The sequence below is a fragment of the Emiliania huxleyi genome (assembly GCF_000372725.1).
Source record: "Emiliania huxleyi CCMP1516 chromosome Unknown EMIHUscaffold_202, whole genome shotgun sequence".
Classification (NCBI taxonomy): domain Eukaryota; phylum Haptophyta; order Isochrysidales; family Noelaerhabdaceae; genus Emiliania; species Emiliania huxleyi.
The window spans coordinates 8,087-25,167 of NW_005200580.1; the positions used below are offsets into that span (position 1 = coordinate 8,087).

At 60.6% G+C, this 17,081-nt stretch overlaps 3 protein-coding genes across 3 annotated transcripts; 1 reads left to right on the plus strand and 2 right to left on the minus strand.

Moving 5' to 3' along the window:
• Positions 1-7,156: 7,156 nt before the first annotated feature.
• Positions 7,157-12,060, minus strand: EMIHUDRAFT_442818 (hypothetical protein). Its single transcript, XM_005781378.1, has 9 exons — positions 11,704-12,060; positions 11,529-11,627; positions 10,904-11,006; positions 10,328-10,374; positions 9,413-9,517; positions 9,232-9,271; positions 8,169-8,224; positions 7,517-7,717; positions 7,157-7,495 (listed from the first exon to the last, which is right to left on the minus strand). The coding sequence occupies exons 1-9, from the start codon at positions 12,013-12,015 to the stop codon at positions 7,367-7,369; spliced, it is 1,092 nt and encodes a 363-aa protein (XP_005781435.1). The 5' UTR covers positions 12,016-12,060; the 3' UTR covers positions 7,157-7,366.
• Positions 12,061-12,557: 497 nt separating this feature from the next.
• On the plus strand, positions 12,558-13,139 carry EMIHUDRAFT_234205 (hypothetical protein; the record flags this gene model as incomplete). The annotated part of the gene is made up of 1 exon (XM_005781379.1): positions 12,558-13,139. One exon carries the CDS (start codon positions 12,558-12,560, stop codon positions 13,137-13,139), a length of 582 nt encoding a protein of 193 aa, XP_005781436.1.
• A 129-nt stretch (positions 13,140-13,268) lies between these two features.
• On the minus strand, positions 13,269-14,640 carry EMIHUDRAFT_234206 (hypothetical protein; the record flags this gene model as incomplete). Its single annotated transcript, XM_005781380.1, has 3 exons — positions 13,269-13,278; positions 13,525-13,856; positions 13,930-14,640. 3 exons carry the CDS (start codon positions 14,638-14,640, stop codon positions 13,269-13,271), a joined length of 1,053 nt encoding a protein of 350 aa, XP_005781437.1.
• Positions 14,641-17,081: the final 2,441 nt, after the last annotated feature.

The window sequence follows — 17,081 nt, forward strand, 5'->3', positions numbered from 1 at the left end:
TAGTTCACTGCTTCTAGGCCTCGCCAGCCCGCTCTCCTCTACATACGCGCGACCAACTCAATAAGTGAGCAGTGTTTAGTTCAGTGCTTAGGCCTCGCCAGCCCGCTCTCCTCTACATACGCGCGACCAACTCAATAATTGAGCAGTGTTTAATTCAGTGCTTAGGCCTCGCCAGCCCGCTCTCCTCTACATACGCGCGACCAACTCAATAATTGAGCAGTGGTTAATTCAGTGCTTAGGCCTCGCCAGCCCGCTCTCCTCTACATACGCGCGACCAACTCATTAATTGAGCAGTGGTTAATTCAGTGCTTAGGCCTCGCCAGCCCGCTCTCCTCTACATACGCGCGACCAACTCATTAATTGAGCAGTGGTTAATTCAGTGCATAGGCCTCGCCAGCCCGCTCTCCTCTACATACGCGCGACCAACTCATTAATTGAGCAGTGTTTCATTCACTGCGTAGGCCTCGCCAGCCCGCTCTCCTCTACATACGCGCGACCAACTCATTAATTGAGCAGTGGTTAATTCACTGCTTAGGCCTCGCCAGCCCGCTCTCCTCTACATACGCGCGACCAACTCATTAATTGAGCAGTGGTTAGTTCACTGCTTAGGCCTCGCCAGCCCGCTCTCCTCTACATACGCGCGGCCAACTCATTAATTGAGCAGTGGTTCATTCACTGCTTAGGCCTCGCCAGCCCGCTCTCCTCTACATACGCGCGACCAACTCATTAATTGAGCAGTGGTTGATTAATTGCTTAGGCCTCGCCAGCCCGCTCTCCTCTACATACGCGCGACCAACTCATTAATTGAGCAGTGGTTAATTCACTGCTTAGGCCTCGCCAGCCCGCTCTCCTCTACATACGCGCGACCAACTCATTAATTGAGCAGTGTTTAATTAATTGCTTAGGCCTCGCCAGCCCGCTCTCCTCTACATACGCGCGACCAACTCATTAATTGAGCAGTGGTTAATTCACTGCTTAGGCCTCGCCAGCCCGCTCTCCTCTACATACGCGCGACCAACTCATTAATTGAGCAGTGGTTAATTAATTGCTTAGGCCTCGCCAGCCCGCTCTCCTCTACATACGCGCGACCAACTCATTAATTGAGCAGTGGTTGATTAATTGCTTAGGCCTCGCCAGCCCGCTCTCCTCTACATACGCGCGACCAACTCATTAATTGAGCAGTGTTTAATTCACTGCTTAGGCCTCGCCAGCCCGCTCTCCTCTACATACGCGCGACCAACTCATTAATTGAGCAGTGGTTAATTCACTGCTTAGGCCTCGCCAGCCCGCTCTCCTCTACATACGCGCGACCAACTCATTAATTGAGCAGTGGTTAATTAATTGCTTAGGCCTCGCCAGCCCGCTCTCCTCTGCATACGCGCGACCAACTCATTAATTGAGCAGTGGTTAATTAATTGCTTAGGCCTCGCCAGCCCGCTCTCCTCTACATACGCGCGACCAACTCATTAATTGAGCAGTGGTTCATTCACTGCTTAGGCCTCGCCAGCCCGCTCTCCTCTACATACGCGCGACCAACTCATTAATTGAGCAGTGTTTAGTTCACTGCTTAGGCCTCGCCAGCCCGCTCTCCTCTACATACGCGCGGCCAACTCATTAATTGAGCAGTGGTTCATTCACTGCTTAGGCCTCGCCAGCCCGCTCTCCTCCACATACGCGCGACCAACTCATTAATTGAGCAGTGTTTAGTTCACTGCTTAGGCCTCGCCAGCCCGCTCTCCTCTACATACGCGCGACCAACTCATTAATTGAGCAGTGGTTAGTTCACTGCTTAGGCCTCGCCAGCCCGCTCTCCTCTACATACGCGCGACCAACTCATTAATTGAGCAGTGGTTCATTCACTGCGTAGGCCTCGCCAGCCCGCTCTCCTCTACATACGCGCGACCAACTCATTAATTGAGCAGTGGTTAATTCACTGCTTAGGCCTCGCCAGCCCGCTCTCCTCTACATACGCGCGACCAACTCATTAATTGAGCAGTGGTTCATTCACTGCTTAGGCCTCGCCAGCCCGCTCTCCTCTACATACGCGCGACCAACTCATTAATTGAGCAGTGGTTAATTCACTGCTTAGGCCTCGCCAGCCCGCTCTCCTCTACATACGCGCGACCAACTCATTAATTGAGCAGTGGTTAATTCACTGCTTAGGCCTCGCCAGCCCGCTCTCCTCTACATACGCGCGACCAACTCATTAATTGAGCAGTGGTTAATTCACTGCTTAGGCCTCGCCAGCCCGCTCTCCTCTACATACGCGCGACCAACTCATTAATTGAGCAGTGGTTAATTCACTGCTTAGGCCTCGCCAGCCCGCTCTCCTCTACATACGCGCGACCAACTCATTAATTGAGCAGTGGTTAATTCACTGCTTAGGCCTCGCCAGCCCGCTCTCCTCTACATACGCGCGACCAACTCATTAATTGAGCAGTGGTTCATTCACTGCTTAGGCCTCGCCAGCCCGCTCTCCTCTACATACGCGCGACCAACTCATTAATTGAGCAGTGGTTCATTCACTGCTTAGGCCTCGCCAGCCCGCTCTCCTCTACATACGCGCGACCAACTCATTAATTGAGCAGTGGTTAATTCACTGCTTAGGCCTCGCCAGCCCGCTCTCCTCTACATACGCGCGACCAACTCATTAATTGAGCAGTGTTTAATTAATTGCTTAGGCCTCGCCAGCCCGCTCTCCTCTACATACGCGCGACCAACTCATTAATTGAGCAGTGTTTAGTTCACTGCTTAGGCCTCGCCAGCCCGCTCTCCTCTACATACGCGCGACCAACTCATTAATTGAGCAGTGTTTAATTAATTGCTTAGGCCTCGCCAGCCCGCTCTCCTCTACATACGCGCGGCCAACTCATTAATTGAGCAGTGGTTCATTCACTGCTTAGGCCTCGCCAGCCCGCTCTCCTCTACATACGCGCGACCAACTCATTAATTGAGCAGTGGTTCATTCACTGCTTAGGCCTCGCCAGCCCGCTCTCCTCTACATACGCGCGACCAACTCATTAATTGAGCAGTGTTTAATTCACTGCTTAGGCCTCGCCAGCCCGCTCTCCTCTACATACGCGCGACCAACTCATTAATTGAGCAGTGGTTAATTCATTGCTTAGGCCTCGCCAGCCCGCTCTCCTCTACATACGCGCGACCAACTCATTAATTGAGCAGTGGTTAATTCACTGCTTAGGCCTCGCCAGCCCGCTCTCCTCTACATACGCGCGACCAACTCATTAATTGAGCAGTGGTTCATTCACTGCTTAGGCCTCGCCAGCCCGCTCTCCTCTACATACGCGCGACCAACTCATTAATTGAGCAGTGGTTCATTCACTGCTTAGGCCTCGCCAGCCCGCTCTCCTCTACATACGCGCGACCAACTCATTAATTGAGCAGTGGTTGATTAATTGCTTAGGCCTCGCCAGCCCGCTCTCCTCTACATACGCGCGACCAACTCATTAATTGAGCAGTGGTTCATTCACTGCTTAGGCCTCGCCAGCCCGCTCTCCTCTACATACGCGCGACCAACTCATTAATTGAGCAGTGGTTAATTCACTGCTTAGGCCTCGCCAGCCCGCTCTCCTCTACATACGCGCGACCAACTCATTAATTGAGCAGTGGTTAATTCACTGCTTAGGCCTCGCCAGCCCGCTCTCCTCTACATACGCGCGACCAACTCATTAATTGAGCAGTGGTTAATTCACTGCTTAGGCCTCGCCAGCCCGCTCTCCTCTACATACGCGCGACCAACTCATTAATTGAGCAGTGGTTAATTCACTGCTTAGGCCTCGCCAGCCCGCTCTCCTCTACATACGCGCGACCAACTCATTAATTGAGCAGTGGTTAATTCACTGCTTAGGCCTCGCCAGCCCGCTCTCCTCTACATACGCGCGACCAACTCATTAATTGAGCAGTGGTTCATTCACTGCTTAGGCCTCGCCAGCCCGCTCTCCTCTACATACGCGCGACCAACTCATTAATTGAGCAGTGGTTAATTCACTGCTTAGGCCTCGCCAGCCCGCTCTCCTCTACATACGCGCGACCAACTCATTAATTGAGCAGTGGTTGATTAATTGCTTAGGCCTCGCCAGCCCGCTCTCCTCTACATACGCGCGACCAACTCATTAATTGAGCAGTGGTTAATTCACTGCTTAGGCCTCGCCAGCCCGCTCTCCTCTACATACGCGCGGCCAACTCATTAATTGAGCAGTGGTTCATTCACTGCTTAGGCCTCGCCAGCCCGCTCTCCTCTACATACGCGCGACCAACTCATTAATTGAGCAGTGGTTAATTCACTGCTTAGGCCTCGCCAGCCCGCTCTCCTCTACATACGCGCGACCAACTCATTAATTGAGCAGTGTTTAATTAATTGCTTAGGCCTCGCCAGCCCGCTCTCCTCTACATACGCGCGACCAACTCATTAATTGAGCAGTGGTTAATTCACTGCTTAGGCCTCGCCAGCCCGCTCTCCTCTACATACGCGCGACCAACTCATTAATTGAGCAGTGGTTAATTCACTGCTTAGGCCTCGCCAGCCCGCTCTCCTCTACATACGCGCGACCAACTCATAAATTGAGCAGTGGTTCATTCACTGCTTAGGCCTCGCCAGCCCGCTCTCCTCTACATACGCGCGACCAACTCATTAATTGAGCAGTGGTTAATTCACTGCTTAGGCCTCGCCAGCCCGCTCTCCTCTACATACGCGCGACCAACTCATTAATTGAGCAGTGGTTCATTCACTGCTTAGGCCTCGCCAGCCCGCTCTCCTCTACATACGCGCGACCAACTCATTAATTGAGCAGTGGTTAATTCACTGCTTAGGCCTCGCCAGCCCGCTCTCCTCTACATACGCGCGACCAACTCATTAATTGAGCAGTGGTTAATTCACTGCTTAGGCCTCGCCAGCCCGCTCTCCTCTACATACGCGCGACCAACTCATTAATTGAGCAGTGGTTGATTAATTGCTTAGGCCTCGCCAGCCCGCTCTCCTCTACATACGCGCGACCAACTCATTAATTGAGCAGTGTTTAATTAATTGCTTAGGCCTCGCCAGCCCGCTCTCCTCTACATACGCGCGGCCAACTCATTAATTGAGCAGTGGTTAATTCACTGCTTCTAGGCCTCGCCAACCAGTTCTCCTCTTCGATGAGCGCCGGCCTCATCTACTCGATCATCACGATGCCGTTCGAGGCTGACCGAGATGTCCTCGAGATGACTCGAGATGGCCCGAGATGGCCCGAGATGACTCGAGATGGCCCGAGATGGCCCGAGATGGCCCCGAGATGGCCCGAGATGGCCCGAGATTCTCCGGGCTCATCTACTCGCCCAGGCCGTCTCGACCATGGCTGATGGACTCAGTTGACGGCCAAGAGCCAATAAATGTTCAACTCATCCATTCATTAACTGCCGTTTTCAGACGGCCAAGAACCGGATGGCCTTCCAGACCCCAGACCCCGCCACGGGCACGCCGCCCTAGAAGCGAAAGATCTCCCCATATCTCCCCATATCTCCCCGTATCTCGTGCCCTAGAAGCGAAAGATCTCCCCATATCTCCCCGTATCTCGCGCCCATAGAAGCGGGAGCCGCATTCTTGCATCCCAGCTAGCGCTCGAGAGGACACGTACTCCGCTGTACTCGACCGCACTCCGCGGCATCCGTATCCCGTCGTATTCACGCGGTGCTCTTAATGCTCTGCACGAGGCCGTCCTCGCCCTCTCTGAGGTTGGCGTATTCAAACACACGAGCCTTGACGCCCAGCGGCGGCAGTCAGAAGGCAACACAGGGTGACGTCCCAGGAAGGCGAACACGCAATCACGGAGGCTGTGAACAGCGTCGTTTCACACCACCTGCTGTGAACAATCACGGCGTCTTCACACCGCAGGCAAGCTGCCCTTCACCGGCACGATGCAGACCATCGGCGCCGCCGCCCGCTCGAGCATCAAAAGATGCACTAGTTGAGCGGCATGATTTCTTTTTTAGGCGCGCGGCACACACCCGCCCGAGCATAAAAAGAAACACTCGGGCGCCAACTGCCGGTCTGTTTTTTTTCTTTCTTAGGCGCGGTCGCCCGCTCGAGCGGCCCGCTCTCGCTCTGGTCGGGCTTCTGCCCTACTACACCTCGCTGCGAACGGCGTCTCTTCACACCTCCAGCTCTGAACAGGTCGGGCTTCCTGCCCTACTACGGCCGCTGCGGCGGCCACACCGTCACGATGTTTGTCTTTGTGGACCAGCTGCGCCTCCTGTACCGGCAGATGCAGTGAGCACCGTTTGCACGGGGGCTGCTGCTCGACGGGGCTCCGCTGTTGCTACTGTTGCTGCTGTCACCTCCGGTCCACACGCGGGTACTCCACCGTGCAAGGGCAGCATGGACGGCACACAGCGTCTACGCACTAGATGAGTCGCACATTACACTGAGTCGTGTGAACTTACGTTATTTATTGACGGGGGTTCCGCGCCGGCCGCGAATGAAAGTGTGCTAGTGTGTAACCATTTTTGCCGGGGCCCCGCATTGCCACATGCACATCGGCGCGGACCACCGGTCGCTGGGCTCGTCCTGGCAGCCGGGTTGACAGAGGGCGATGCGCGATCGCTTTATTTCGCACGGCCGTGGGAGGGTGGGAGTTGGGAGACGCCCCCGACGCGGCCCCGACCCCCATCGTCCCGCCGCGTGGCGCGTGGCCAAGGTACTCTCTCTTGTCGCCAGAAGCGAACGTGCAGTGTCGTGGAAGGTGCGCTCTCAGGGCTGCAAGCTATTTCCCGCTACGTCGCCGCCACGGCTGGTACGGCTAGCCCCTCGCCCATGCCCTCGCCCCTCGCCCCACAAGAGCGCCAGCCGTCCCCTTCCCTTCCTCAACCACTCGCCCAGGGACAACACGAAGCCGCCGCCAGAGGAGCTGCTGCCCGACGCAAAAGTATTTTTGCGTGTTGCGTCAACTAAAAAAAACGGAGACCACTACCCGGCCTATCAATCAAACCCGGCCCTGGATGTGAGGTTGCCAACTGCACTCCAAGTGCTCCAAGTGCTCTACTAGGAGATGGGTAAAAAGGAACCCAGGTCCCCGCCCTTGGCCCTTGGCCTTGCGCCTGGTGCATGACCCAGTCACCCCCTGCATGCCGGCTCCAATGATTTTCTTTCTTTCACGACACAGCTCACAGGGCGCGCGCGGCAAAGGCGGGCAGTGAGCGCCCTCCGCCGACGTGGAGAGGACGGGGCAGCGCAGACACCGGACAGGGCAGCACGTGTCATAACGAGAGCGAGAGCGTGCGCGGTCACGGGCACGACTCTGACGTACGGAACGTAATTTTGGCGCGCGCTCGTGGGTGAGCGCGGCCACATGGCCAAGGGTGGGCCCGCCTCATGTCAATAGTGGTGCGCCGCAGCAGCCATAGCGGCTTCGTCCAGACCCGGGTCCATGTACTGCGGCGGCGGCGGCGGGTGCTGCTGCTGCTGCTGCTGCTGCTGCTGCTGCTGCTGCTGCTGCTGCTGCTGCTGCTGCTGCTGCTGCTGCTGCTGCGGTGGCGGCGGCTGGTGCGGCTGCAGCCCTGCCTGGTTTGGCTGGTGCGGCGGCGGAGGCGGCCACACCTGAGCCAAGGCGCCACGTTGGTGTGGCTCGTCGCCGCTGCCGCCTCCGCCCGCCTGCGGGTGCTGCCACGCGACAGCCGGCGCCGCGCCGCCGGCGGGGCCGCAGTGCCGCATGCCGTAGCAAGCCACCTAGTTGATAGGTAAATACTAGTAATGAGCTATGCATTAAGGCGGGGCCGCAGTGCCGCGTGCCGCAGCTGGCCTGCGCCATGCACACACCGAGGCCGGAGTCGGAATCAAACACGGTGTGGGGTACTGCCCGTGTATTCAGAGCACCGCGTGAGTACGAGGCTGGCGAATACGCTGAATACCGCGGAGTGCCGCGGAGAACGGCGGAGTCCGTGTCCTCTCGAGCGCTGGCTGGGATGCAAGAATGCGGCTCCCGCTTCTAGGGCACGAGATACGGGGAGATACGGGGAGATATGGGGAGGCACGGGGAGGTACGGGGAGATGTCGGGAGATATGGGGAGATGCGGGGAGATGTGGGGAGATGTTCCGCTTCTCTAGGGCACGAGATGCGGGGAGATATGGGGAGATGCGGGGAGATATGGGGAGATGTTCCGCTTCTAGGGCAGCTGGCCGGCGCGGCGCCCGGTGGCGCGGCTAGCGGTCTCTTGCCGCCGCCGCCGCCCGGGCCTGCCACACGCAAACAAGTGAGTAAGTACAGAGAGCACTGTGCATGCTACGTGTGCGTGCTACGTGTGCGTGAGCATACCCCCAGGTGTGCGTGAGAGCATGGTGTGTGTGTGCGTGAGGACATGCCACGTATGAGAGAGAGAAGCGAGGGAGCGACAAGATCATGCTACGTATGAGAGGAGGGAGCCACAAGATCATGCTACGTATGAGAGAGAGAAGCGAGGGAGCGACGAGATCATGCTACGTATGAGAGAGAGAAGCGAGGGAGCGACAAGATCATGCTACGTATGAGAGAGAGAAGCGAGGGAGCGACAAGATCATGCTACGTATGAGAGAGAGAAGCGAGGGAGCGACAAGATCATGCCACGTATGAGAGGAGGGAGCCACAAGATCATGCCACGTATGAGAGAGAGAAGCGAGGGAGCGACAAGATCATGCTACGTATGAGAGAGAGAAGCGAGGGAGCGACGAGATCATGCTACGTATGAGAGGAGGGAGCCACAAGATCATGCCACGTATGAGAGAGAGAAGCGAGGGAGCGACAAGATCATGCTACGTATGAGAGGAGGGAGCCACAAGATCATGCCACGCATGAGAGAGAAGCGAGGGAGCGACAAGATCATGCTACGTATGAGAGGAGGGAGCCACAAGATCATGCCACGTATGAGAGAGAGAAGCGAGGGAGCGACGAGATCATGCTACGTATGAGAGAGAGAAGCGAGGGAGCGACAAGATCATGCTACGTATGAGAGAGAGAAGCGAGGGAGCGACAAGATCATGCTACGTATGAGAGAGAGAAGCGAGGGAGCGACAAGATCATGCCACGTATGAGAGGAGGGAGCCACAAGATCATGCCACGTATGAGAGAGAGAAGCGAGGGAGCGACAAGATCATGCTACGTATGAGAGGAGGGAGCCACAAGATCATGCCACGTATGAGAGAGAGAAGCGAGGGAGCGACACGACCATGCTAGTGTGCGTGAGCATGGCATGGTGAGCGGTGTGCACCTCCCGCCACGGCGAGGTCGTCGCCAAACTGAGCGTGGCCCTACGGGGCATGTCGCGGACGTGTCCTGGACATGCCAGGGCGCGCTGTGCAGCACGATCGGCGGCTCACCTAGCACCACACCTCCAGAGTATCGAATCCAGCGTGGGTTCAGGTCCCGTGGGTGGTGTGGGAGCAGCGCGCCGCGTCCCCGAACTGAGCATGCCGCCGCAGCTGCGGAGGACCGGGCGGGCCGGGGGGCGGCAGGGCGGCGGGCGCGGCGGCGGCGGCCGGCTTGGCGCGCTTTGCCTAGCGAGATTCCCCGAGATCACCCGAGATCACCCGAGATTAGGCTTGGCCCGCTTTGCCTAGCGAGATTCCCCGAGATCACCCGAGATCACCCGAGATTAGGCTTGGCCCGCTTTGCCTAGCGAGATTCCCCGAGATCACCCGAGATCACCCGAGATTAGGCTTGGCCCGCTTTGCCTAGCGAGATTCCCCGAGATCACCCGAGATCACCCGAGATTAGGCTTGGCCCGCTTTGCCTAGCGAGATTCCCCGAGATTCCCCGAGATCACCCGAGATTAGGCTTGGCCCGCTTTGCCTAGCGAGATTCCCCGAGATCACCCGAGATCACCCGAGATAAGGCTTGGCCCGCTTTGCCGAGCGGCAGAGAGAGGTGCGGTGAGGGGTAGCAGCGGCAGTGGCAGCGGCAGACAGTGGTGGTTGAAGCTGGGGTTGGAGCTGGACGACGCTCCAGCGCGCCGTCATCTTTTCTCCACCAACCCCCCCCCCCCCCCCTCGGCGCTGGTGTGCGATCCGAGCCTGCCTGTTCTTCGCCTGCTCTCCATCTATCTCGAGGCACAGAGCCCCCTCCAGGCAGCGGTGAGGTGTGGCGGCGGTGCGGCGAGGGCAGCAGCGGAAGGGAGAGCGGCGGTGTGGGGGTGGCAGCGGCAGGGGGGCATCTCGGGCCATCTCGGGCCATCTCGTGCCATCTCGGGCCATCTCGTGTAATCTCGGGCCATCTCGTGCCATCTCGGGGCATCTCGGGGCATCTCGTGCCATCTCGGGCCTGCTCGGGCCATCTCGGGTAATCTCGGGTAATCTCGGGAGGCAGGCCTCCGTCACGTAGTCCTTGTCGTACACAGAGAGGCCGAGAGCCGGGCCTGGGGCAGGTTCGTCAAACGAGTGACTAATTAACTAAGGCCGCGCGCCGGGCCTGGGGTAGGTTAAGCAGTCGATCAAATCATTAATTGTTAAGGCCGAGTGCCGGGCTCGGGGGAGGGGAGGGGAGGGGGAGGGGGCGAGGGAGGGGAGGGGGAGGGGAGGAGGGGAGGGGGAGGGGGAGGGGTGGGGGAGGGGTGGGGGAGGGGTGGGGGAGGGAGGGGGTGGCGAGGGGGTGGCGAGGGGGGAGGGGAGGGGGAGGGGAGGGGGAGGGGGTGAGGGAGGGGAGGGGGAGGGTGGGGGAGGGGAGGGGGAGGGGGGGGGAAGAGGTGGGGAAGGCGGCAGTGGCGGGCGGTAGCGGCGGGCGGCGGGCGGGGGCGGGTGGCGGCGGCAGGCGGCGGATTGCGGAGGCGGCGGCGCACGTACCGGTACAAGTGCAGGCTGTCTCTCGGCTCTCTCTCGGCTCTCTCTCGACATCTCGGCTCTCTCTCGGCTCCCTCTCGGCTCTGCCTCGGCTATCTCTCGGCGCACCAAACAGGCGCAGCCCTCGCTTCATGGCATCGGTGACAGCCTCCTTGCGCGCATTCTCGATGGCCTTCCCTCGGTCCTTGTCGATCTTGCAGCCCGACCCGACCTAGCCGAGACGCGGCCGAGATGCAGCCGAGAGGCAGCCGAGAGGCAGCCGAGAGACAGCCGAGAGGCAGCCGAGAGGCAGCCGAGAGGCAGCCGAGGGGCAGCCGAGAGGCAGCCGAGAGGCAGCCGAGAGGCAGCCGAGAGGCGGCCGAGATGCAGCCGAGAGGCAGCCGAGAGGCAGCCGAGAGACAGCCGAGAGGCAGCCGAGAGGCAGCCGAGAGGCAGCCGAGAGGCAGCCGAGAGGCAGCCGAGAGGCAGCCGAGAGGCAGCCGAGAGACAGCCGAGAGGCAGCCGAGAGGCAGCCGAGAGGCAGCCGAGAGGCAGCCGAGAGGCAGCCGAGAGGCAGCCGAGAGGCAGCCGAGAGGCAGCCGAGGGGCAGCCGAGAGGCAGCCGAGAGGCAGCCGAGAGGCAGCCGAGAGGCAGCCGAGAGGCAGCCGAGAGGCAGCCGAGAGACAGCCGAGAGGCAGCCGAGAGGCAGCCGAGAGGCGGCCGAGAGGCAGCCGAGAAATGGCCGACAGTTTGCCTCGTCGTGAAAGGTGCCGTTGCGGAGTGAGATGCGGACCGTCGCGGAGTAGCTGTACGTCCAGCGGCCGTTCTTGCTGTCATGGTCCTCGTACTCTCTCTGCGCGGCGGGCGGGGAGCGGGCCGATTGGCCGCGTGCGGCTCGGAGAGCAGGCGGCCACCTCGAACCGCCGCGCCTGCAGCTGGAGGATCCTCGACGACCAGCCATCAAAGCCGAAGATCTCTTGCGCCTTGGCAATCACCCGCCAGCCTTCGACGTAGGCAACCTGGCCGGCACTGCCGCCCGATCGCGTCGAGATCTCGTCCGAAGTCAGGTTGGTACGCAGCTGGTCTTGCATCCGGTTTTGCTCTGCGCCGTCAAACGGCCGGGCCGGGTGCTGAAGATCAACGACGCCACCCCCGCCGCCCCCGCCGCCCCCGCCGGCGCCGGCGCCGCTGCCGCCACCGCCGTCGCCACCGCCACCGCGTGGCTGAAGGTGCTGCAGCATCGTGTGTTCGCTCCCGACGACTACTGGTCGGCGCTAGCCGCTCAACTGCTCCCCGGCGGCCTCGCAAAAAAGAATTCTCCGGCGCATGTGCACGGTGAGCTTGGGTTGTCTGTTTTGTTTGTTTCTTTTACCGTGAGGTGTGATACATTGGCGCGTAAAGGGTCAGTCTGGAGTCGCGTGCCTCCACAACGGAAGAGCTACGCAGTACACACACACACACACACACACACACACACACACACACACACACACACACACACACACACACACACACACACACACACACACACACACACACACACGCAGTACCTGACATCACGTGAGTACCCTACGATAACTAGTGGCCTACCACAATATACCTACACGAGTTGGGGCCCTCACCCCGATGCAACGACTACGTCCCGCTGTATTCCGGCCACCGGCACTACAGACACAAAGCAAGGATGCACGCGGGAACACGTCGCAACCCAGCGGCGGAACTCGACCCTCTCGCCTACGGATGCCCTCAGTTGGGCTACAGGTGCGGGGCAGCGACTTGTGCAATGAATGACGCGGCCGCGGCCGTTACGCAAGCCCGCGACTGCGCGCAGGAACCTGGCACCCTGGGGGCGACCACTGGGGGCTACTGCCCTACAGCATTCCCGGAGATTCAGCCTGGCGGCGACAATTTCCTTGGATCCTTTTGCGACTGGGTCAGCACAAGCACGATGGCCGGCGGCTACGCCCAGCCAAGGGATTACATGGGCGAGGGTTGGTACCGATTCACTGGAGCTGCGGGGACGCGCCTGTTCGACGTAGCCCTCGACGGGACGGGAGTGACCATCGCGTCCTGCGGTTCAAACAATTTCGGTTGCCCGTGCAGCGGCAAGCCCATCACCCTCGAGCGCGGAGGCCACCCCTCGGTCGAGGACGGAGAGGTGGAGAGGACGCTCGGGCCTTGGCAAGGTGTGGGAGTCTCTATCAAAATCAAGATCATCAACTGCCCGGCAGGCTACTACGTGTACCACCTCCCTGGCGCACCACTCTGCGACATGAGCTTCTGCGGCGGTGGCGAGGCCGAGCCGGACGCGAACGGTTTCAGCCCGCCGGAGTGGAGGACTGCTGCGCAAGTTGCGGGCCGCTAGGAGAGGGATACTGCGGGGGGGCTCGGAGCTAGGGGGTGGGGGGGAGGTCGGGGCCGGGGAGGGGTGCCGGGGTGCCGGGTCTCGGTTCATGGTTTCGACTTTCGTGTGTGACTATGGATTTCTTATGCGTTATGGATCCCTACGAATACTTGGCGTTAAAGCTTAAACAAGCTTAAACAGAGCTCAGAGGAGAGTGATATTCTAAGATCGGGTCGCGCACCTGGCCGAACTTTCATTTTCGGCCCCCGGGCCTCACACCCCTAGCAGCCGGGGTTCGGGGCCGCAGGCCCCGAGAAAATTGTGGCATCTGAGGCCCTTTAAAACACACAATTTTAAAGCCGTTGGTGACAGGGCTCACACATGGCTAGTGCACACATCAGGCCACATTAGAGTAGAGCGTCCCTGTGTCGTGGCGGCCTGTGTCGCCCGCCCCTGCCTCTCCCCGTCGCTCCCGACAAAGTCGGCTATCAGCGGCTCGACGAGGTGGCGGTGCGTGAGGTGCATCGCGTGGTCCAGCCCAGGCGCGTCGAGTCTGTGCCAGCAGGCGGTCGGCAGCAGCTCGCGGAGCTCTGCGTCGTCTGGCGGCGGGCCGGTCGCACTGTCCCTCTCGGCAAAGAGGAGGAGCGTCTGGCAGGAGGAGCTGCCGAGCGCGCGGAGGGCGCGGCGGTTGTCGAAGACCTCGGCGCAGCAGAGGAGGGTCGAGAGGTAGGAGCGCACCTGTGAGAGAAGAGGAGAGCGGTGCCGGAATGAAAAGAAAAAGCTGTGCGTACGTGCAGAGGCAGGAGCGCACGATCGCGCGGTTGCAGTCGGCGTTAGCGATGTACGCGCGAAGCACAGCGCCGCCGTCCGTCATCGCTCGCAGCTCGCGCGCGTAGTCCCTCTTTAGCGACGCGCGGCACCGCGCCGCCCACCGCACGCGAGCGAGCAGCCCGAGCAAGCCACTGCCAGCCAAAAGGCCAAGGTAGTCCCTCGGCGGGAAGAGGCCGGCGGGAGCGATCATCACCAGCCGGCGCACACGGTCGCGGTGGCGGACGGCAAAGTTGGAGGCGATCACCGCCCCAAAGCTGAGCCCGACCAGCTCCAACGGCCGGTCACCGATGGAGAGCGTATCGAGCAACTCCTCGAGCTGGCGCACGTGGTAGCCGATAGTCATCGGCCCGCCAGCGCAGTGCGACCATCCGCGTCCAGCCACGTCGTAGGCGAGGACGCAGCGGCGGCGCGCCTCGAGGCACGCAATGAGCGGCCTCCACACGTCCACGCCGGGACTCGTCATGCCGTGTATCAGGACGACGATGCATTCACCCTCCTTGAGCCACCGGATGTTGAGGTGATAGCGTGTGAGACCATTGCCGCTCAGCATGACTTGCTGGTCGCCAGAAGGTAGCGGTCGGCCGTCTGCGGCACACGGGCCTATGGGCATGACGCGGCGCCGCCAGTACAAAGCCGCGAGCGCCACCGACGCAGCGCCGACAGCACCGACGACCTTCATGGAACCGAGCATTTGAAATGCCGGTCACGCGCGAGACGCAGTAGATATAGGAGCGCACACACACCACGCACACGCGCTGAACGCACACCGCACACATAGCACTGTGTGGAACGCGGACAGGCACGTTTGACAGACCTAGACGGGAGGGAGGGGTGTGGTGGGAGGGAGGCCCACTAAACTTGGAAGACTCTTTTTTTTATTTTGAGAGCGCCTTCGTTGTTAATAGTACAAACCCAATGGTCCTCTGCGAGCGGTCCTTCGTTGCAGACGCACACACGCACACGCCGCGCCGCACCGCGCGCCCGCCCACCGCCCCGCCCAGGCGGGAAAGAGGTGGGGAGATGGGACAGCGAAGGAGGAGCACGAGCACGTATGGGAGGGTTCAGTAATGCGCCACGCTGCCCGGCGTTTCTCACTTTCCGGGACAGCCCCGCCCTTGTGAGGCAGGAAAGTGACGGCTACCCCGTACGCGCCTGCCGCTCTACTCGTCGCCGACCGCCCATTCCCCCCTCCTCGTTCCCCCCTCGAATGCTCCGGACCCCGACAAGCCGCCCGACGTTGGGCCTCTGCCCCGCACGCCCCCGCCCCTCGCTCACACCCCGGCCCGACACGCACTCTGCCCCGCACGCCCCCTTTTTTTTATCTGGCGGGCGCGAAACTCTACCCTCTCCTACCCTCTCCTACCCTCTCCTACCCTCCACCCTCTCCCACCCTCTCCCACCCTCTCCTACCCTACTCACTCACACCGAGCAGTCGACGTGCGTGCCTATCTCGACGACAGCGTGCCCGGCCAGCCTCGCCGTCGCGTCCAAGCGCAGCCGCTCCGCCGCGCCTCCTGCGACTCCGCGGGCTGCCGCAGCACGTAGTGTCGGCCGTACTCCGCCACGCCCGCGAGGACGTCAGCCGCTCACCGTCTCGACCGCCGCCTCGATTGGAGGAGGGGGGATCTCGACCCGTCGTTCCGTGACCTACCGCGCCAGCGAGGGCTCCTGGTGCGCCGCCCGTCGGTCGACGCCCTCGCCCCTGCGCTCCACCAACGACGCCGTCGCTGTCCTCGCCGACGTGACCGTGATTCGTTCGAGGGCAGCCCATCGCCCATTGGATGCAGCCGAGATGCAAAACCCAAAACCGCCGTCCCCCCCGACCCCCCCTGGACGCGTCCACCCTCCGTCAGGCGGCCGCAGTCTTCTGTGACCCATCCACCTCTCCCTCTCGTGTTTTGTCTTGGGGACATGCTCGCCCAACGGTACGGCGGCATTCAGAGACCCTCGCTACCCCTCCCCACCACTGCCTGCACGCTCCGCGTGTCAACACCGCCTCCACTCTGTTTGCGCCGCCGCCGTCGCGCACGTCGACAACTCAGCCCCTGACATGGCCGCCGGCACGCGTCGCGTCCGCAGGCGGCGTCTTCATCAGCGCCGTGGGGAATAAGCGCCCGTGGGCCCCTACACCCTATGAGGAGGGGATCTCCACCGACGTGAGCGGAATGGTGCCCGGCAGCAAGTACGCGCTCAGCTTCTACCAAGCTAACGCCGGCGTGGAGGGTGGCGCCGACGGGACGCCCCTCGGATCAACCAGCCGCTGGGAGGTGAAGAGTCGGCATGGGCTCCCCCCCTCCCCCCCCCCCCCATCGGGATGTGCCCTGCACATGCGTCGTCCGCGCGACTCATTAGGTCTCGCTCGGTGCTGAGAAGCTGCTTTCGGAGGAGATGCCCTACTTGGGAGAAGGAGCCAGACCTAGATGCCAATGCCAGTATCTCTGACAAGTTGCGAGGGGGAGAGCGCATGTGGTTGTTGTCAGTTTGGTCCATCGCAATGAGCCCCACCCCCGCCCGATAGTAACGCCGAGCACACACTCCACTTTACTCTCACACCCTGACGCCGCCGCATTGCAGGCAATCAGACGTGGTCGCTGCAAACGCTCATCTTTACGGCGGACGCCGCGTCGATGCCGCTCACCTTCATGGTCAACGTCCCAAACATTTCGGTTTTGACGACCATGTACCCTCGTGGTCAATACTACGTGATGGCGCTCGACGGCGTCTCCATCGACTGCGCGTGAATGAAAAAAGTTGGCCGAGGCGGTTGTCATTGCTAAAATATCACTTCTTCTAGGCGCCCTTGACCCAACATAGAGGGCGTTGTGTAGCATCACATGGATCACAAGTGTGTGTGTTTCCTTTCTCGTGTTCGCGCCTTGCGGGGGGGAGCGGAAAGGAGGAACCTCTTCCCACAAGAGCACTACTCTTGGACGTTGGAGCGCCCCGCCACCCACCACCCAGAGCTCTCACGACGGGGGAACCGCCCGACCGCTCCTGGGCGGCACTGCCACCGCTGTGTCGCTCGACGTCCTGCGGCCGCGTCCTGTCGACAGCGTGCGCTACCATCAACCAGTCGCGCTCCCAATACGTGCATCACTTTTGTGACAGGTCTCAGACTTTGAGCGGCCATAT